This window comes from Lacerta agilis, chromosome 13, assembly GCF_009819535.1.
Source record: "Lacerta agilis isolate rLacAgi1 chromosome 13, rLacAgi1.pri, whole genome shotgun sequence".
Lineage (NCBI taxonomy): Eukaryota > Metazoa > Chordata > Lepidosauria > Squamata > Lacertidae > Lacerta > Lacerta agilis.
This window is the reverse complement of record NC_046324.1, coordinates 51996679-52017702: the sequence shown is the minus strand read 5'-3', so window position 1 is coordinate 52017702 and position 21024 is coordinate 51996679. Positions and strand designations below refer to the sequence as shown.

At 54.2% G+C, this 21024-nt stretch overlaps 2 protein-coding genes across 2 annotated transcripts; one reads left to right on the top strand and one right to left on the bottom strand.

Annotated features, from left to right (window-relative positions):
- Nucleotides 1-67: 67 nt before the first annotated feature.
- Nucleotides 68-7990, top strand: LOC117056565 (cytoglobin-1-like). The gene is made up of 4 exons (XM_033167043.1): nt 68-116; nt 5100-5216; nt 6296-6518; nt 7835-7990. The coding sequence occupies exons 1-4, from the start codon at nt 76-78 to the stop codon at nt 7976-7978; spliced, it is 525 nt and encodes a 174-aa protein (XP_033022934.1). The 5' UTR covers nt 68-75; the 3' UTR covers nt 7979-7990.
- A 2926-nt stretch (nt 7991-10916) lies between these two features.
- Nucleotides 10917-17945, bottom strand: LOC117056632 (hemoglobin subunit alpha-A-like). The gene is made up of 5 exons (XM_033167173.1): nt 17779-17945; nt 17600-17690; nt 11543-11586; nt 11231-11435; nt 10917-11135 (listed from the first exon to the last, which is right to left on the bottom strand). The coding sequence occupies exons 1-5, from the start codon at nt 17871-17873 to the stop codon at nt 11007-11009; spliced, it is 564 nt and encodes a 187-aa protein (XP_033023064.1). The 5' UTR covers nt 17874-17945; the 3' UTR covers nt 10917-11006.
- Between the last annotated feature and the right edge of the window lie 3079 nt (nt 17946-21024).

Here is a 21024-nt window from a genome sequence, read left to right as displayed (position 1 = left end):
TTCCAACCGCCCCCCGCGGCCGTTGTCGGTCGAAAATTCGGTGGTGGACGAGCGAGGCCTGGGCCCGGCAGAGGCATGTCTTCTCCCGGGTCCTCCAGATCCAGGGCGCCCTCTTTGTGAGTGGGGTAGGGGCGGGGGCGGGGCCAGGCCCGGGAAGGGAGGGAGGGAGCCGAACAGGTGGACTGCGCCCGAGCAAGGAGGCTCCATTGAGACGGCTGCCTGGAGCAGCGGAGAGCGCTCCTCCGTGGATTTGACTCATCGCCTTTTAAGCCAAGGCGGATAGATCTCACAATGGCACATTGTGTAAAGAAGAAGTAGTAGCAATTAATAATTATAATAATGTAGTATTTATTCCCCGCCCATCTGGCTGGGTTTCCCCAGCCACTCTGGGCGGCTTCCAACAAAAGATTAAAAATACATTAAAACATCAGTCATTAAAAACTTCCCTAAACAGGGAAGAACTTGCCTCTCTTCTGAATTTGCTGCCAATCAGTTTTATTGAGTAGCCCCAAGTTCTTATCTATTACAGAAGAGGGGGGGAACATGTGAGGGGGTAACTAGTAAGTTGGAGTCTCAGGCAGGTTTTCTTTAAATAAACAATAAAGATTTATTTAAGGCAAGATAGTATATAACACAAGTGGGGAAAACTTAGGTTACTGCAGGAATACAATGCTATTTTACTTTAACTAGTCCACAGTTGTTTTTGGTTGCATGATAAGTTTGTTCCTTTATAACAGGCATGGCCAAACTCGGCCCTCCAGATGTTTTGGGACCTCAATTGCCATCACCCCTAGGTGACAGGACCAGTGGTCAGGGGTGATGGGAATTGTAGTCCCATAACATCTAGAGGGCCAAGTTTGGCCATGCCTGCTTTATAAGGTGATACTTTCTTTCAGTTACCCACCCCTTTTAACAATCCAGCTCCTGAGGTAAAGGGTAAAGGGACCTCTGACCATTAGGTCCAGTTGCGGACGACTCTGGGGTTGCGGCGCTCATCTCGCTTTACTGGCCGAGGGAGCTGGCGTACAGCTTCCGGGTCTTGTGGCCGGCATGACTAAGCCGCTTCTGGCGAAACCAGAGCAGCACATGGAAACGCCGTTTACCTTCCCGCCGAAGCGGTACCTATTTATCCACTTGCACTTTGACATGCTTTCAAAGTGCTAGGTTGGCAGGAGCAGGGACCGAACAACGGGAGCTCACCCCGTCATTGCGGGGATTCGAACCGCTGTACTTTAAGTAATAGACCAAAGGGCTCTCCACACACCCCTCCTTCACTGGGTTTGGGAGTTTCTTCTTTTGTTAGAAGAATCTCTCCCCTCTAGGTTGAGTCCCAAGGAGGCTGTTTCTTTCCAGTTCCTACTTCTCCTGGCTCAACCTCTTCCTCCCAGTAAAATCCCGGTCTGTTCCTCCTACAAGACACCACACTCTGTCCTTCACAATATGCTCAGAGTGGAAGTTGCATTTTGTTTTGTTGTTGTTCAGAACCAACTCTTTCTCCCTTTCCCTCTTTTTACCTCAACCTGTCTCCCAACCTCTCCACCCTCAATTCCAACCGCGCCTCCCTGTCTCTCTTCAAATCCTCTCCTTTTAAACTCTCCCTCCTAGAACCACAGCCAGTCAGAGGCTGCTGCTTGGGAACCATTTGCTGGCAGAGAAAGAAAGAAAAAAGAAACACTTGTTGAACCAACCTGTCCAGGAAAACCAACTTTTTCGTCACACCTGCTCCCCACCCCTGGCCTCTGTGACTGTAGCAGTGGTTTCTGTTGGGCTGTCTCAGCCTGATGCCAATCAAATTGCTCCCTTTCCTTTTGGGGAACTTGCTCCTCCAGCCACTGATCATCCCCATCGTCCTGTCCTGTGTTTTTTCCAGCTCTTAAAATATTTTTTAGGTAACCAGAACTGTATGCACTACATCATGGGTAGGCAACCTAAGGCCCGGGGGCTGGATCCGGCCCAATCGCTTTCTCAATCCGGCTCATGGATGGTCCAGGAATCAGTGTGTTTTTACATTAGTAGAATGTGTGCTTTTATTTAAAATGCATCTCTGGGTTATTCGTGGGACACAGAAATCCGTTCGCCCCCCCCCCCTCAAAATATAGTCCAGGCCCCCACAAGGTCTGAGGGATGGTGGACCAGCCCCCTGCTGAAAAAGTTTGCGCCTGCTTTGGCTCCCCCTTTCCCCCTTGTAGCGGCTTTTTTTCTGTGCAAGGGGCGGGCCAGCGAGGAGGGGGTGTCATGGCAGCGACAAGCGTGACGCCCCCTCCTCGCTGGCCCGTCCCTCGTGCCGAAAAATAGCTGCTGGAAGGGGGGGAAGGGCCCGTCCGGTGGGGCGGGGTGGGGGGCGGCCAAAGTGTCACCCCCCTCCCCTGGAACCCGGGGTCGACTGCCCCCCTGGCTACACCCCTGAGTTTGCTGACCCCTGCACTACATCCTGGAAAGTGGAATAAAAAGAACTCTGATAAATAAAGCGTCCCACGTGTGACTCTGCCATAGATGAGTACAATGCAGCTTGTAACACAATTCTAAGTTTTCACAATGCCCTCCTAAGTGCCATGAATCTGGAAGCACAAATAAAAGGCCATCCTAGTCCAGCTCCGGCCAGATGCCTCAAAAGGGAAGTCCGTCAGCAGGACCCGAGTGCAAAGCTGCTCTCGCCAAGAATGATTTCAGAGACAAATGACCTCCAGTTGTGGAAGTAGAACAGAATCAATGGCCACGAGCTGCAATGCCGATCTTCCATTCATTCCCCCATCCCTCTTCTAAAGCTGCCCAAGCTGCTGGCCATTAAGGCATCTTGTGGGAGCAAATTCCACAGAGCAACCGTGCAGTTTGTGTGTGTGTGAGTTCTTTTTGAAAGTCCCCACTTTTAAACTAATTTGTATTTAATTATTTCAACATATAAAGACGTCATACAGAGAAATCATTAAATATCTCAACCCAACCCTGCAGCTGGGGTTTAGACAGCACATGCAGAATAACTGCCAAAGAGCACAGTAAGTCCTTATCAAAAAACCTTCTGTTTGTATAGCAGGCAAAAAAAAAAAACTGTTTAAGGTAACCAAAAAGTTTTGTAATGTGAAGGGAGTTTATATTTAGCCATGTGCATAATAAAGCTGAGCCAATCAGCTGCCAGAGAATTGTGGCAATTCCGCAAGATCGGTTTGCCATACTTAGTTGAACCAATTTGTCAGAGAAACCTCCTTGAAGTTCTTCCCGTATCTTGTTCTTAGGAGCTTGGCTGCTCGAAAAAGATTTACTAAAGGGTTAAGCTGTAAGTTTATATTCCCTCCTGTAAAAAGATTGCGGGGAGCCAGCTCCAGATATTTAGAGGCATTTGTCTGGTAGTTGCTTTTATTTGGACAAATGCTTCCTCCCAGAACTGAGCCACTTTCCCGCACGTCCACCACATGGTTTGGTTAGAACCTGAGATACTCCAGCAGTTTGGCCATAGAATCAGAATTGAAAGGCACCCCCAAGGGTCATCTAGTCCAACCCCCTGCAATGCAGGAATCTCAGCTGAAGCATCCATGACAGGTGGCCATTCAACCTCTGCTTAAAAACCGCCAAGGAAGGGGAGTCTACAACCTCCTGAGGGAGACAGTTCCACTGTTGAACAGCTCTTACTGTCAGGTCTTCCTGATGTTGAGTCAGAATCTCCTTTCTTGTAGCTTGAAGCCATGGGTTCAAGTCCTACCCTCCAGAGCAGGAGAAAACACGTTTGCTTCCTCTTCCATGTGACAGGCCTTCAGATACTTGAAGATGGCTCTAATATCTCCTGGCTTGAGAGCAGTACATATGAAAAGGATCTAGGAGTCTTGGTAGACCATAAACTTGACATGATGCAGCAGCTAAAAAAGCCAATGCAATTCTGGGCTGCATCAATAGGAGCATAGCATCTAGATCAAGGGAAGTAATAGTACCACTGTATTCCGCTCTGGTCAGACCTCACCTGGAATACTGTGTCCAGTTCTGGGCACCACAGTTCAAGAAGGATACTGACAAGCTGGAACGTGTCCAGAGGAGGGCAATCAAAATGGTCAAAGGCCTGGAAACGATGCCTTATGAGGAACGGCTTAGGGAGCTGGGAATGTTTAGCCTGGAGAAGAGAAGGTTAAGGGGTGATCTGATAGCCATGTTCAAATATATCAAAGGATGTCATATAGAGGAGGGTGAAAGGTTGTTTTCTGCTGCTCCAGAGAAGTGGACACGGGGCAATGGATTCAAACTACAAGAAAGAAGATTCCACCTAAACATTAGGAAGAACTTCCTGACAGTGAGAGCTGTTCGGCAGTGGAATTTGCTGCCAAGGAGTGTGGTGGAGTCTCCTTCTTTGGAGATCTTTAAGCGGAGGCTTGACAGCCATCTGTCAGGAATGCTTTGATGGTGTTTCCTGCTTGGCAGGGGGTTGGACTGGATGGCCCTTGGGGTCTCTTCCAACTCTAGGACTCTATGATCTCCTCTCAGTCTCTTCCAGGCGAGTAGGAGGAGCAAGTAAGGGCTATGTGTATAGGTGTGCAAGGCCATTTTTCTTGTTGAGGCCAAGACTGATTTAAAAGGAAATTCCCTCCTGCACATTGAGCTCCACACCTCTTTGTTGATAGTCATCTGCCAATCAGCTTCCCACATCTGCCTTAAGCCATCTGCTGTACCCATAACCACCAGGATTAGTCTGGACTCCCGAACCTGTTCTGCCTTCGTAGCCAATTTCCTAGAATAATTCAAAAGGAGTCGGGGCTCTCCATGACTGTTCCTTGATGTGGGTTTGGCGTATTGATAATATTTCTACTGCTCTGCAAAAACTCTGGATGAAAGTAGAATGGAAAAAGTGGGAGAATCTTAGGCCCACATTCCCGCTGCCCTCCTTGCCGTAAGGGTCCTCCATCAGCACCACCCAGCCCGATTCGGCCCCCTAACGGGGCCTGGGCCCCACCTGGAATTGCAAAAGGAACCAGGGGCTCTCTCTCCCTCTGGGTCCCAGCGGCGGCTGCTTGCTGGCCTCCAAGCCTGGGCGGGAGGGTCCGTCTTGCTCTGTGCGTGAGTCCAAGGTCCTGAGGCCCAGCTAGCTCACCTGCCTCCTCCTTGTCCCCCCCCCTCCCTAGGCTGCCCATTCTGGAGCCCCTGGTGCCTCTGACAGAGCTGCAACAGCTGCACATCCAGACTTGCTGGCTAAAGGCTTTTGACGAGGCGGAAGCGAATGGCAGGCTCATCATCATCAGGTCAGGTGCTGCCGTTTGTTGGCCTGGGGCGATTTCTCCCAGCCTGGCCCTCGTCTTTTACAGGGATACCTTGGTTTACAACCATAATCCGTTCCGGAGGTCCGGTTGTAAACTAAAACGGGTTGTAACCCAAGGCATGCTTTTGCCTCAAAAAAAAAAAAGGGTTGTAATTCAAAGAAAGGGACACACACTTCTGGGTTTGACGTGGTTGTAATCCAAAATGGTTGCAAACCAAGGTACCACTGTATATAGATATATTCGTTATTAACTTTGCTTATTAGAACCGTTATTTGTATTCATTACTCAAAACACAATAACATACGTAAAGGGAAATCATAATAGTTCAACATCCAGTAACACTTCTACATTCATACTTCAAAAATGACTTCCCTCCACCTCCCCCCTTCATTCATTCATTCTTTTTAACTGTGTCCTTGTTCACCTTTTAGCTCATTGCTCTTACATGACGTACAATATCTGTCTGTTATCTAATTTGCAAAAGTTAATCAAGGCATGTTAAGAATTTTGTTTGGGAACGCAGTTTTTTTAAATATACTCTGTAACACTCCCGTTCAGTTTTGAACTTTTGGTTTGTTTGGTTCCTGGTTGCCTCTGTCATTGCTAGTTCTAAGTGTTCACATAATTAAGTGGCGGGATGGAAGCAGGGGTAAGACAAGCAAGATCAGACTTCTGTGAATGCTATTTTGTCAAGGCTTGGAAGCAGAGATTTCTGTGGCCGAGGGGCCTCTTGACTAATGAAATAAACAGGCCACTGGGCGTCACTGCCACCCACTGGACAGAGTGGAGTGCGCCACCATCTAGGCAAACCAAATCCACAGGGGAGCAAGCATGGCGGGCAGGGAGGGAGAAGCCAACAGCAGACCCTTCCGAGAACACAGCACAGGCTCCTGAGCAGAGCAGACTCTGCAGACCTGGAGGCCAGGCTGTCCTCCTCTGCCAGGCCCAGAGAAGGGGGTCAAATGCTGCTCCCCCCACAGCTTTTTGCAGCAATACTCCAAAGGGTCATTGTGAAATCCAAGCTCTGCACTCAAGGCGAACCTCCGCTGTCCCGCACGCAGGTTCTTCACAGACTACCCTGACAGCAAGCAGTACTTCAAGAATGTCCCAACGGAAGGCGACCTGCTGAGGGACCCTGAGGTGGGCTCCCACGGCCGGAAGGTCATGGTGGCTCTGAACCAGCTGGTGGAAAACCTGGACAACCGGAAACAGGGCTGCCGGCTGCTGGAGCGCCTGGTGGAAAACCACAAGAACGTCCACCAAGTGCCGTCAGGGATGTTCCAGGTATGGGAGGGGCGAGCGAGCGGGGAGGACACAGGAGCCGCTGGGCTGGCAGCTTGCCCTCAGGGCAACTGGGATCCTTCCACCAGGAGGGGGGGATAGTGGGTGTGTGGGAATGCTGAGGAAAGTAGGAGAGGATATATTGGTTGAACATTATCCCTCCTCACTTACACCAGTGAGCAAGCAGCAGAGCACATTCCCTTGCGCACTGCCAAGTTGATGGATTCGTTAGAATCATTTAAGTTATGCAATCCAGTCTGGATTGTCCAGTCTGGATTGTTGCTGGTAAGTTTCCCCTTTTATTTCCCGCTTAAAATAATAACAATAACACGACAGGGTAAAGTTTACTTGCATTCAGTTCACAGCAGAATTCTGAAGGCAGGCTTTATCTTGCAGTTACAGTTAGATTTGTAGAGAAAAGAAGTCTGAGCTGGGCCTCAGACTTTCTGCCTTGTGGCTTCCGTCCTCTGTCAGGATGAGCCATGTGCTGCTGGCTATGAGCCAGCAGAGAGCCAAAGAGAACCAAAGAGGAAGACGGCTGCGTGACTGGCCCTTTTGTAGGGTCTGCTCACGCCCATCTACCTGGTCACACACAGGGAGGAGGCTCCAGAGCAGGTATGACAGGAAGTCCTCCCAGTCTGGACCAACATTCCCCTGTGTGTGTCCACTCTAGGCAACAGGAAATGTTGCATTTGACTGCATCATTGATGATACATCCCACGGGGGGGAGGGGGGCTGGGTCTGATCCTGGCATCCCCAGCAGGCAACCCCCTGCCACTCTCCTGGATCAGTGGGACTCACTGCAAAGCCTGTCTGGCGCAAGGGTGCTCTGAAGTCAAGCCAAGCAGGTCTCACTGAAGGCACCAGGGGGCTGCAGCTGCACACAGGAGGACCCTCCAGACGAGGAGCTCCCTGGCGCAGCCCAGCCCAGCCGATTGGAGCTGCCAGACAGCTTCCCTGCAAGGAGGCCTCATGAAGCATGCAAGCGTCCCTTCGCTACCGTGCCCTTCCCTGGCCACACCTGCCGGCACAGGTGGCATCAGGTGTGGGGAAGGTGGGCACGGCATGGGGGGAAATGGTCTCAGGGACCAGACAGGGAGCCCAGCCACAGGAGCAGCCACAGGCTTCTTCCGCTGCCCTTTCCCCGCCCCTCAGGTTTAATGCCTCTCCTGGAGCTGCCTCCTGCAGGCTGAGCCAGGCAGGGAATCCATGGGGTGCTCAAGCAGGGGCTTCTGGAAAGGGAGCCTAGTGGTTAGAGCCTTGGGGATCACTGGGAATGCATCCCACGCTGCCCCCTGAATGGTGCCCTCCTTGCCCAGCTTCTGTTTCAGACCATTCTCTGCGTCTTCGAAGAACTCCTGGCAGATGAGTTCACCACCGAGATGAAGCTCTCTTGGGAAAAGTTCTTTGACGCTGTCTTTGCAGAAGTAGAAGCTGCCTACAGTCGCCCCCTTCCGCCCTAGAGAAAGAAGGGGCATCCCTGGGGGGTCCCCTGCTCCCCGCTCTCTTTTCCCCTCCCCTTCCTACGTTTGTATTGATGGAATAAAGAGGACAGCATTTATTTACTGGACCTCTGTCCGGGGTGCCTGGTCAATTCTGCGGTGCCACGGGTTCCTTGCAGGATTGGAGCCACAGTCTATAGCAAAGAGCCAGGCAAGGGAGCAGGGATGTAGCTCAGGGGTGGAGCACCTGCCTGGCCTGCAGAAGGCATCGCCAGGCGCTGCTGGCAGAGAGACCCCCTGCCTGGAAACATGAAGATCATTGGTCCATAAAGGCAGTAATGAGCCAGTCTGCCTGTCCCCTGGCAGGCTCCCATCTTCCTTTGAGACTGCATGGGCCAAGGCAAAAGTCGGAAGAAGGGTGAGGCTCAAGCTGGCAGGATGGGGAGAGGCCAGGAAGATCCCCTGCAGAAGGAGGCGAGAGAAGGCAGGCTGGTGGGTGGCATCCCAGGGGAGCAGGTCTGGCATGAAAGGGTGAGGTGGCCCAGGCCTGAGCTCTGCCGTGGGTGCTTGGGTGGCTGCCCACATGCTTCCCAGTCAGCAGCCAGGTCTGCACTTGTAAAAAAGGGCCACAGCTCTGCAGCAGAGAAGCTGCTTGGCATGCAGAAGTTCCCAGCTTCATTCCCCACGTAGGCCTGACTCCACACCAGGCAGCTTCCAGCTGCAGTCTTTCCATTGGAGTGCGCAGGGCCCTGGACTCCCCATCCTCCAGAGCGACTGGTCTGGGGCAGGAGAGCAGGCAAGCGCCATTCCTTCCTGCCCACCATTGCCCTTCAACAGCTTAGGGCAGCCTCCTCTGAAGAATCTCCTGAGCCCCACAACTCACACAGGTGAATGGCCACACGATACACCCCCTGCCCTGCCCTGGAGTTCTGCTGGCTTAGGCAGCAGTAGCACCCCCAACCCCAGCCCCAGCCCTGCTGCCAGCCCCTTAACCCCCACACAGCCACCCCATGCAGCCACCACCTGCCCTCCATGCTGGCAGGAAGCCTCTAGGGAACCCCCACAGCCCTCCTTTGCCCAAAGGCTTTGGGCTCAGCAGTCCAGGCGAGGAGACAGGATGCTTGCTGGCTGTTGTTGTTGTTGTTTAGTCGTTCAGTCGTGTCCGACTCTTCGTGGCCCCATGGACCAGAGCACGCCAGGCACTCGGTCCTGTCTTCCACTGCCTCCCGCAGTTTGGTCAGACTCATGTTGGTAGCTTCGAGAACACTGTCCAACCATCTCGTCCTCTGTCGTCCCCTTCTCCATCTTTCCCAACATCAGGGTCTTTTCCTGGGAGTCTTCCTGGGAGGTGCGTGTTGGATCGGGGCCAAAAGCCCAGCTGGCCTGAGGACTCTGCAGCCTTCAACTCGTGCAGGAAGTAGGGTGGGGGGCACCACGTGCAGAAAAGCCCCTCCTGCGGGGGCACATGAATTGATGGGGGGGTGCCAGACTGAGGCCTCGCTTCCCAAAGGGCTGTCCTTCCTGCCATTCCTACCCAGGAGCAGCAGGGGGCGCCTGCGCGCAGGGAATCCAGCGGCTGCCCCGAGGCACCACATGGGGTTAACCCCTTGGGGTCCAGAGCCAACTACCGGTACTTTGTGCCTCAGAAGTGCCTGACATTTCCAGGAGCCGCCTCCTGGCCCGAGGCTCTGCCTGGCCGAGGGAGTGGGACGTGGGACGCCGAGGAAGGAGCTTGCCTGGGCAGCCCCTATGTATGAGGACAGGATTCGGAGCTAGATGGGCATTTGGCCAGGCCTGATCCAGCGGGCTCTGCTCAGCTTCTTGGAGCATCATCTCAGAGCAGCAGCAGCCGGGAAGGGGAGGTGTGTTTGGGGAGGGGGAGGGGGAGCGGGACGCTGCCCCCTGTGTCTGCCGGGGCTGTGGGTATTTTTAGAGGGTCTCTGGTTCCCCAGAGACAGGTAGACAAGTCGTGAATCCAAAGCAATGAGCAGAGGAGGAATAACCTCTGCGGGGAGCACGGAGAGAAGAAAAGTCTTGGTGTGTCTGCTGCAGCACAACCGGACATCTTCAGGTGCCCCGGCCCCCAACTGCAGCAAAACGCGTCACGTCTCTCCCATATCGGCCTCTGCAGCCACAGCAGGCGCTGCAACCTTCCAACGGTTTGACTTGCCCCCCAAAAGTGCATTCCTCCGTTGTCTCGCAAGACGCAGGGATGCAAACTCTGGTTCCCCTCCTGCAACCCGGAGGGCTTTTGCCGTGTCTCTGGGCGGCGGCACCATTGCAAAGGGCCTCCTGTCGCTGGGTTAGATCTGCCCCACACTGCCCAGTGCCCACCTGCGCCACTGTGGGTGTGGCTTCTCCGATTGGTGGGAGCAGGTGGGGTGGGGGAGGGGGAGCCCCCCTTGCCATGCGCCCTTCCCCATTGCTCTGGTGTTTCCTCGGGATCTCAGGAACTGGCGGTGGTTCCAGAGCCCAAGTCGCCCCCTCCCAGGCAGAGTTCCTGCTTGGGGGTCTCTTCCCGTGCCCTCTCAGTGCGGATGTGGAGGGGACCCCTAGCACTACCCCCCCCCCGGCCTTGAAGTGGGCTTGGCTGTGGGGAGGGGACTGCCTCTGCCCTCGAGCGCAGGATCCTGGGAAGCTGCCTTGTATTGCATTGCATCCAACCTGGGCCACATATTGCATACACAGGCTGGCAGCTGCGGCTCCTCGAGGCTTTCGGGCTGGACTGAGCCGGACTCTGCGCCCCCGTCCGGCAAAGTCCACGCGTGCTTGCGGCTCTTTCAGGGCCGCCACCTAGCAGGCGACTCGGTCCAAGGGCCCCGGGTTCAAGGAGCGCCAAGGTAGGGACCATCCCTCTGGACGTGGTCTCCCTCGCCAGAGCCGTCCAGGCCCCCGGGGTCCCCCTCTCCCTTCTTCCCGCCCGCCCCCAGTTCAGCCCAAGAAGAGGCGAGAGATCAGGGAGAGTCAAGAGCAGGTTTATTGTGGTGTTTGAGGGTCGCGGGGTGGCGTCGAGGCGGCTCCTCTGCGGCGGCCGCGGGCTTCGTGGGGCCTAGCGGTACTTGCTGGTCAGCACGACGCCGACGCGGCTCATGAACTTGTCCATGGAGACGAGGGTGCCGGCCTTGAGGAGACCCGGGTGGTTGGCGGCGATGGCCACCAGGATGCAGTGGCCCAGCAGCTGCGGGAGAGGCAGAGGGGGAGCGTTAGACGGGGCCCCGGACGGAACGAAGCAGGAATCCAGCCCGGAGCCCCGACGGGGAGCGAGAGACTCACCGCGAAGTTGACGGGGTCCACGCGCAGCTTCTGGGCGTGCAGGTCGCTGAGCTTGTCCAGGGCGCCGGCGATGTTGTCGATGTGCGCCACGGCGTCGCCGATGGCTGCCGCGACCTTCTTGCCGTGCGCCTTGATGTCGGCGGAGCCGGGGCTCACGTCCATGTGCGCGAAGTAGGTCTTAGTGGTGGGGTGCGCCGCGAACATCCTGCGGGAGAAGGAGGAGGAGAGGAGCAGGAAGACGAGGGTCCGATTCCCGCCCGGCCCGCCGCCTCGTCCCCGGGAGAGGGTCTCTGCCCGACGGGGCGGACTTACCTGGTGATGGCCTCGGCGCCGATGTCCGCGGCATGGGACTGGATCTCAGCCCAAACGGCCTTCACGTGGCTCTTGTCGTCGTCGGTCAACACCATCCTGGCAGCTCAAAGTCTCGGGTGCCGTCGGAGCGCGCGCGGCCCTTTTATCGGGGGCGCCCCGCCCCGCCTGGGGCCTCTCCCTCGGTCTCCAGGAGCTCTCCGCCCATTAGCGCCGCCTCTGGGCACCTCCTGGAGGGGAGGGATAGGGACCACGCCCGCAGGCTGTTACAGGGAGGGGGCGCCAACCACCCCCATGAGCTGGCTGGGCTCCAGGCAAGCCCGGCGGGAGCGCCGATCCTGTCCCGCCGCATCCCCGGCGTGCGGAGGCTGGCGAGGCTAACGCGGCTGCGTCTTTCCGACATGGAGGAGCCGCTTCAAAGCAGCCAGGCTCAGTCGTGAAGTTCCCTAGCGGCCTAGGGCCGGGCCCGATCTCCTCTACCCTAAGGTCTCTCTGAGGCTAAACTGAGCGTCCGCGGTCAGGGACAGTGTACCTCTGCAAACGAAATAAAAAATTAAAAAAATAGTCCAGTAACACCTTAGAGTCCAAATAAGTTTGTTCTAGGTATAAGCTTTCGTGCATACCTAGAACAAACTTAGTTGGACTCTAAGGTGCTACTGGACTATTTTTTTAATTTTTTATTTCGTTTGCAGAGGTACTGCGTCAGACGAACACGGCTACCTACCTGACCCTGCAAACGAGTAACAGGAGCGCCGCGGGTGGCCCTGAGGGCCCCGCTCTCAGAGCCTCCGCGGGCTTTCAAGAGCCTTTCGACAAAGTACCTCACCAACTACTCCCCACTCGCAGTGAAGGAATAAGAGGAGCTGCTTTCGCTGCGGTTCCTGCATCGCAGGGGGTTGGAACAGATGACATTTGAGGTCGCTTCCTCAAATGGAACTCTTCAGTTCCATGATTCTAAGAGCAGAGAGGTCCTCTTCCGGATCAGAAGTTGGCTAAGTTTCAGGAAGCAGGGAGAAATGGACCCGGCCGCCAATGGAGAGATGTAGAAAGTGGAGTCCTCCAAGGATCGGGACCTGTGCTTTCTAAAGGACCCCAGAGTTATAGATGAGCGGCCAAGTGGCCACGTTTGCTGGAGGCACTAAACTGTTCAGGGTCATTGTAACCAAAGGGGATTGTGAAGGTCTCCTCCAGAAAGACCTCTCCAAACGGGGCGGCAAAATGACAAAGGCAATTCATTGTAGACAAGTGTCTACAATACACGGGGGCGACAAGTCTTAATGTCACATATGTTTAATGAGTCTGAACTGGCAGAGACTGGCCAGGATCGCGACTTTGTGGTCCTACTGGAGATACGGATGAAGATGCGCCCTCTGTGCGCGGCAGCTGTGGAAAGGGCAATCTCCGCGCTAAGGATCATTATTGACAATAAAGCTGCCCATATCATAATGCTATTATTCAAATCTACGGGCGACCGCAGGATACGGTTTGTAGAGCTGGAAAAGGTTCGGGAAAGGGCCACAAAATGATAAAGGCGATGGAGCGACTGCCCTATGGGGGAAAGTTGCGTGTTTGAGACTGTTTGGTTTAGAGAAAAGGCAAATAAAATTAGACATGGGGGGAAGTTTATAATATTACGCACGGCCTGGAGAAAGTGGAAAGAGGAAAGTTTTTTCCTGCCTCTCTCACGACACTCGAACGGGAGCCGAATGTTGGAAGATTCGGGACAGAAAGAAAGTTCTTCTTCACCCTGTGCAAGAGTTGAACTATGGAACTCGCTGCCACAGGAGGCAGACCTTGGGCACCAACTTGGACGGCTTGGACAAAAAGATCCTATAAATTCCTGGAGGAGGAATCATAGAATAGAATCATAGAATCATAGAATCATCGAGTTGGAAGAGACCACATGGGCCATCCAGTCCAACCCCCTGCCAAGCAGGAAACACCATCAAAGCATTCCTGACAGATGCCTGTCAAGCCTCTGCTTAAAGACCTCCAAAGGAGACTCCACCACACTCCTTGGCAGCAAATTCCACTGTCGAACAGCTCTTACTGTCAGGAAGTTCTTCCTAATGTTTAGGTGGAATCTTCTTTCTTGTAGTTTGAATCCATTGCCCCGTGTCCGCTTCTCTGGAGCAGCAGAAAACAACCTTTCACCCTCCTCTATATGACATCCTTTTATATATTTGAACATGGCTATCAGATCATCCCTTAACCTTCTCTTCTCCAGGCTAAACATACCTAGCTCCCTAAGCCGTTCCTCATAAGGAATCGTTTCCAGGCCTTTGACCATTTTGGTTGCCCTCCTCTGGACACATTCCAGCTTGTCAGTATCCTTCTTGAACTGTGGTGCCCAGAACTGGACACAGTATTCCAGGTGAGGTCTGCCCAGAGCGGAATACAGTGGTACTATTACTTCCCTTGATCTAGATGCTATGCTCCTATTGATGCAGCCCAGAATTGCATTGGCTTTTTTAGCTGCTGCATCATGTCAAGTTTATGGTCTACCAAGACTCCTAGATCCTTTTCACATGTACTGCTCTCAAGCCAGGTGTCACCCATCCTGTATTTGTGTCTTTCATTTTTTTTGCCCAAGTGTAGTACTTTACATTTCTCCCTGTTAAAATTCATCTTGTTTGCTTTGGCCCAGTTCTCTAGTCTGTTAAGGTCATTTTGAAGTGTGATCCTGTCCTCTGGGGTATTAGCCACCCCTCCCAATTTGGTATCATCTGCAAACTTGATCAGGATGCCCTCAAGCCCATCATCCAAGTCATTGATGAAGATGTTGAATAAGACTGGGCCCAAGACAGAACCCTGTGGCACCCCACTAGTCACTTCTCTCCAGGATGAAGAGGAGCCATTGATGAGCACCCTTTGGGTTCGGTCAGTCAGCCAGTTACAAATCCACTGAATGGTAGCATTGTCTAGCCCACATTTTACCAGCTTCTTTACAAGAATATCATGGGGCACCTTGTCAAAGGCCTTGCTGAAATCAAGATAGGCTACATCCACAGCGTTCCCTTCATCTACCAGGCTTGTAATTCTGTCAAAAAATGAGATCAGATTGGTCTGACATGACTTATTTTTCAGAAACCCATGCTGACTTTTAGTCCTTTCTAGGTGCTCACAGACCGTTTGCTTAATGATCTGCTCTAGAATCTTTCCTGGTATTGATGTCAGGCTGACTGGGCGGTAATTGTTTGGGTCCTCTCTTTTCCCCTTTTTGAAAATAGGGACAACATTTGCCCTCCTCCAGTCTGCTGGGACTTCGCCTGTTCTCCAGGAAGAGCGGGCCTATTGAGGGCTGCCAGCCACGAAGGCTCCTCTCTGCCCTCCACAGTCAGAGGCAGCCATGGAAACCACAGGACGGGAGAGTGTCGCTCCTGGGCTGGGATCCTGCTTGCTGGTTTCCTACGGGCGTCTGGTTGGCCGCTGTTGGCTTTTCATATGTTCTTACGTTCGTCTTTCCTCGCCGACGCCCCCAAGGACAGCTGCTTTCTCTCTCCGTTCCTCTACGCGCCTGACTCCATCCTCGGGGCTTGGCCGGAGCAGGCTCTCACCCTCCCCAGTCGCTTAACTCTGCGGGTCCCTGCCAAGGGGGCTCCAGGAGGCCTCTTTGGCGTGGCCCGTGGCCGTCCAGCGGCGCCCGTCCCCGTCACCGTTGCTGGGATGCCGGCGGCGCCCCCAGTGCAAGACCAGGGCAGGCTTACAGCTGCCCCCCCCCCACATTCCTCTCTGCCCCCAAACAGGCACTCCAGAGTCTTTGAACTGTGCTCTGCTCCCGATAGTCCTCACAACCCGCTTGCGGAGAAGCCCAGTGTCCCCTAAATAGATATTATTTTCACAATAATTCCTTTTGGTACAGCCGCTTTTTTACGGATCTTCTCAATAGGCTCACTGAAAATTACATTAAAAAAACTGTATTCATACATTCTGATGGGGGGTATTATTGTGTTGTTTTTATTTTGATTATATATGTTGTGGGTTTTATGTTGATCTTTTCTGCTAACCGCCCTGAGACCTCCGGGTATAGGGCGGTATATAAATTCAATAAATAATCATTATCATTATCTTTATTTTGCGTCCCCTCGGCTCGGTACCCTGTGCTGCTCTCCTTCAGCGTTTTGCGCATGAACTCCAGAGGAGGGTGTTGACGTTGCATGACGCCATTAAAAGATGACACGTGTGTGAGGGTCCCTGGGACGTGAGAACTTGGCCCCGTCAAAGCACAAGGGCCGGAGACAGGTGCACCCCGCAACTCCCCGCCCCACAACAAGCGTCAGCCCCAAAGGCTTTCCAGGAAAGGGAAGGGCCGTTTATGCGGGCGAGCCCATGCGGAGCCAAGGCGGGAGTGCTTCTGAGCAGGGGCAGAGCGCCATCCCCTCGGAGAGGGAGAGTTTCTGGACGGCAGTAGGGCGGGTGCACGTGAGCATGTGCAGAGTGCTCTGGAGCAGCTCTGGTGAGAAGGACGGACGGCCCTCTCGCCCATCGAAGGAATCATGCTGCTCCATGTCAAGGGCCCAGCGGGGGTGGTCGTATGGGTGCTGCAGGGCGTCTGACCGTTCCCTTCCCCACTTGGGGTGCCCCTCGGGGGCGGAGTCCTGGCCCCACGGGGGGGTGCCATTTTTTTTGCCCCGGGTACCAATTTACCTTGCTACGCCCCTGCCCACGGCTGGGAGGGCGGGTGCCCACATGCCGCGGCAGATGTGGACTTCGGGGGCCCACCTGAGCAGGCGGCGGTCGCCCCGGCTCCCTTTCTTAGTTCTTTCCTTATTTTATTCGTATTTTTTTAAAAAAACAACTTTTAATAGGCAGCGTCCGGGCACGATCACTTTGTTGTGTTCACTTCGAATGCATCCGATAACACTTTTCCCCCCGATAAAAGGATGCCTATTCCCAGGTGCCTCGGGGCAGCAAAGAGCAGCTTTAAAAGGAGGAAATGTGCATGGTCGGAGCGCTTCCCTCTTTTCAACAGGGCCAGGGGTTGGCAAGCCTCACCCTCTGTGGTCTACAATATCAGAAACTTAGAAGCCGCAGAGAAATGAGCCTGGGGTCTCCTTCATGCCAGCCCCGGCCCCAGCCCCGCCTCTCTCTTCTCCTGCCCTCCCCAGATGTTGCTGGGGGGCAGACAGTGCAGACTCGCACACCTGGGGGTAAGGGCTCCCTTCTCGACGGGATCCCCGGGAGAGCCCTCTCCCCGCCGGGTCAGGCTGCCTCTGAGGGTGAAGGGCTCGGGACCGCTGCGTTTAGCGAAGAACTCGGAGGACTTGGTGGCGTGGGACTGGGAGATAGGGGTCTCAGCGGGCACTGGACTCCGTCTTCCCTCCCCTCCCCCTCCCCCTCCCCCTCGGAGGTGCCTGCGGGACAGACGGGGCTATGGGGGAGTTGGGGAGGCGGTTGTGGCGTGCGCTCCCTCGGAAGTGGACGGGAGAACTGCCGAGGCGGCGACGGCTGTCTCTTCTCTGTCACCCCCACCCACCCTCTTCTCTGCGAAGCTCACTTGTGGCTTTCTTGCCCCCTTGGCATATCTGCTCCCCCTGAGACCCCTCCCCGCGTCTCCCACGCATGGGACCCCCTCCCCACGCCAGAAAAGTGAAGGACGCCAGAACGAGGTTCACGTATTTTATTGCTCAGTGGCACAGCGGAGGCGGAGTGCCCGAGACGGGGGGCAAACGGCAGCTCCGAGGCGAGGGGGCGGGGGGCGGGGGGCTCATCTGTACTTCTCGGTCAGCACCTCGCCGATGAAGCAGAGGAGCTTGTCATAGGCCAGGTAGGCCAGGGCGTTGTATTCTCCGCGGAGGCTGGAAGCCAGTGTCACGTGGATGCACCTGGTCAGAAACTGCAAAGAAGAGAGAGAGAGAGACACGGGGGTCAGGTGGGGGGAGGGTCAATGGAAGACCCAAGGCGCCCCCCCCTCCTGGCCCTCGTCCGCCCCGTCGGCGTGCTTGCCTTGAAGTTGACGGGGTCCACGCGGAGGTTGTAGGCGTGCAGGTCGCTGAGCTCGGACAGGCAGCCGCGGATGTTGTCCAGATTCTTGATGGCACTGTCAATGGCCTTGACGACCTTCTGGCCGTGGTGGTGAATGTCGTTGGAGCCGGGGCACAGGTCGAAGTGCGGGAAGTAGATCTTGGACTGCGGGTAGACCTGGAAAAGCCTGCGGGGAGGGAAGGGGGCCGTCAGAAAAAAGGACGGGACGGGAGGAACCAGAGACATCTCTCCCTTGGCCGCCCCGTCGAGCCTACCTGGTCAGCGCTTCGCCGCCCAGATCGTCGTGCTCCGCGGCCAGTTTGCTCCAGGTGCTCTGGATCAACTTCTTCTCTTCACTAGTCAGCACCATGTTGGCAGCAGGCGAGGGTCGAACTGCTCGATGGGTGGCGGGAGGTGGCGAAGCTGGGAGTCCTGCAGGGGCCGCCGCTTTTATAGCGGCCCGCGCTGCCCTCCTCGGCCCGCCCCGGCTTATCTTATCGCCCCGGGACTGCCGGAGAGGTCGGCTGCGCGGCGGAGCAGCCAAACCCACCGACGGCGCAAGGAGGGGCCTCGGAGACGGCGGACGGAGCTCAGCTCCTGCATTGGCGGCCGAAAGAGCCAGTACTACTAGGAAAGAGTCGTCTGTGCTGCCGGAGAGGGGGGGGGGGCGGGGGGCGACTTAGAGGAACAGAACAGCATCAGAAGAGACGGCTGGATCCGTGCAGCCTCCTGTTTTCACGGTGGCCACCCAGGTGCCTCTTGCAGCAAACGCGCAAGCAGGATCCGATCGCAAGAGCGCCTTCCCCTCCATACAGCAGCTGCCCTTCAGAAGCCTTTATGTCTCCACCGTTAGCCCTCTCTTCCTCCCTGAATTTCTCTCCTCGTTTAAAGCCACCCCTCTTGGATGTATTTATTTGTACTAGGACCCGTGGAAGGGATGGAGGGAAGTCAAGAGATTCAGAGTAATCTCAAGATTTGGATGTTGAATTGATGTTTGTTGTGTGCTTATAATTTTTCAAAATCAAATAAAATTCCCACCACCCTTCTGAGTAATACCCCTCCCCACTCTCTCACTATATATAAGTGAAGAAGTGTGCATGCACACGAAAGCTCATACCAAGAACAAACTCAGTTGGTCTCTAAGGTGCTACTGGAAAGAATTTTTTATTTTGTTTCGACTATATATAAGGGTCTGGTGACTTATGTTTCAGTGTATCTGAAGAAGTGTGCATGCACATGAAAGCTCATACCAAGAACAAACTTAGTTGGTCTCTAAGGTGCTACTGGAATTATTATTATTATTTTTTAAAATATGTATTTATTTATTCAGACTCCTAAGTCACAAACAACCACCACAACTCCCCTTGGTTTGCAGGTTGCAATGCACACCTAGGGACAGGTGCTGCAAGTGTGCAAGTGATTAAGAGCTCCTTGTTTATTTTTGCGTGACCAGGAGAGAATCTCACAAGCCTGAGCTTGAAGCGTAGGTTGGACCCCCCCCCCCCAAACAGCACAGAAATGTCTGGGTGTTTCTTTTCCTCCAGGCCCCCTGATCCTCCCCTGCACAACCCCTTTAGACAGCAGGCCTGGGGGCAAGGAAGGTCCCTTCCCTTTCTCTTTCTAGGACAGCCACTTGAGGAGTCCTCATCCCCATCCATACTGCTGCTGCTGATTTCCTTCCCAGTGAAGAATTGGCTGGCAGAAAGAGCCAGAGTTGCTGGAGGCCTGAAGGAGGGAGCTGGCCTGCCAGAGTCTCCTCCCCTGGGGCTCCGCTATCTCCTCAGAGACACAGCCTGCCTTATCCTCTAGCTTGCAGGGGGTGGCCAGGGTGATAGGAGGAGGAGAAGGAGCCTGGGCTCTCAGCCCACCACGATCTCTGCGCAAAAAGCCACCCCGCTGGCCTCATCCTGAGCAATGCTCCTGCGTTCTCACCAAACTGGCAGGCACGGACTCTGCGCTCCCTGCTGCTTCGGGTGCAGAGAGATGTCTTTTCGTGGAGGCAGCGGAGCTCTGCTTCAGGGAAGAACCCAGGAGGGCGGAATCCGCTCCTCAATCCGTCCAGTGCCTCTCTGACTGCCTCTTAAGCAGACAGGAGAATACATCTCAGTGAAATCATTAATTAAAAATCAGACCACACAGGCATTGTCCTCCCAGACCTCCCTGAGGATCTCAGATGGGAGCTTCTCTTCTGGGGGACTCTGCAGTTGGGGATTCCCCCTTCCTATACAATCTCCTGTAATTATTCCAGTTTCTTTTGCCTGGCAAATGAGGGATAAAGGGGGGGGGGGTAGTGAGCCTCCCCACACCCTCCCTGGAGCCCTCTTGAGCTGCTTCTCTTAATGAGAACTTCCCAGACCAGGCCTGGTCCTCATTTGACAGGAGTATCACACCGAGCAAAAACAGGATCTGCATAGGAGTGTCAAGCCTAATGACCACAGCGACTCATCTCCAGTACGTCTTGCCCCTCATGGATCACTTGCTGATATTAAAGGCCCCCACCTCCCCACATCAACTATGTGTCCTCCTCTCCAGGGTTTCCCCCACGCAATCTGAGACTATGCCTATGTGAAGCTAACTTCTCCTTTGCCCTCTTCATGCCTCTCCTGGTTCTGGGAGACCAGCAGGAGTTCCAGTAGGAGAGGGGGACCCCTGTGCCTCTTCACCAGCCAGACTCATCTCTGCCTCTTGGCCTCCTTCCTCTCCTTGTTTCAGCTTCTGCCTCTGATTCTGGACTTCTCTCTGCCACAGACTTTCCCAGCTCGCTAAACCCTGTTACCTCTTCCACTTCCGACACCTCCTCTTCCAAGTCTTCTCCCTCTTACCAGTCATGTTGTCCCACCACCAATTCCCAGGCTCCGAGCCTTCTTACCATGATGGTTCCCCAGCTGGTTCCTTGCATCATTCCTCTGCATCCAACCAGTTCATGGCATCATTCATGAGCCAGAAGATCACATTTGGGGTTTGGAGGAAACAGGTGGAGCCCAATGGGTCAGGCAAATCTCCTGCCAGGGCCAGGCAGAGTGGGCCCAGGAGGATGAGTTGTGTCCCCTTCCTCTACAGCAGGCGGCAAGAATGCCCAGAGAAGGGTGGGGGAACCAGGCTTGTCTGCTGCAGAGAAAGCACCCAAGTCTTGTGGCACCTCAGGTTCCCACAGATTTAATGTGACAGAACCTTTCGTGGCCTGAAAGGCCGCTTCCCCAGAAGCATCAGGAGCATTTCCAGGTGGCAGGGAATTTAATCATTTTGGATTGTTTGGTATGATTAGTGGTATTGTACTGTGTTGTGATTTGCTGCTATTTTTATCGATTATAGATGAGTAATTATTTCTTGTAATTGATGTGTAAACTGTTCAATTATTACTTCCTGGTGTTTAATTTTAGTGTTTACTATTGGATTCTAATGCATTATTCCATACTGCTTTATTTGGTATAAGTTGTTTATTTTAAAGTTATTGTGACTTTTAATATAGGTTCTGATCGCTACTATTCGTGTTTGATTTATTGTTGTTGTTGTTGTTGTTG

Coding starts and splice junctions, on each gene's coding strand:
- LOC117056565 (XM_033167043.1), top strand. CDS start 76: ATGTCTTCTCCCGGGTCCTCCAGATCCAGGGCGCCCTCTTT. Junction 117..5,099: donor AGATCCAGGGCGCCCTCTTT/GTGAGTGGGGTA, acceptor CCCCCTCCCTAG/GCTGCCCATTCTGGAGCCCC. Junction 5,217..6,295: donor GGCAGGCTCATCATCATCAG/GTCAGGTGCTGC, acceptor TCCCGCACGCAG/GTTCTTCACAGACTACCCTG.
- LOC117056632 (XM_033167173.1), bottom strand. CDS start 17,873: ATGGTGCTGACTAGTGAAGAGAAGAAGTTGATCCAGAGCACCTGGAGC. Junction 11,436..11,542: donor GGCGCCGAGGCCATCACCAG/GTAAGTCCGCCC, acceptor CTTCTCCCGCAG/GATGTTCGCGGCGCACCCCA. Junction 11,136..11,230: donor TGGACCCCGTCAACTTCGCG/GTGAGTCTCTCG, acceptor CCTCTCCCGCAG/CTGCTGGGCCACTGCATCCT.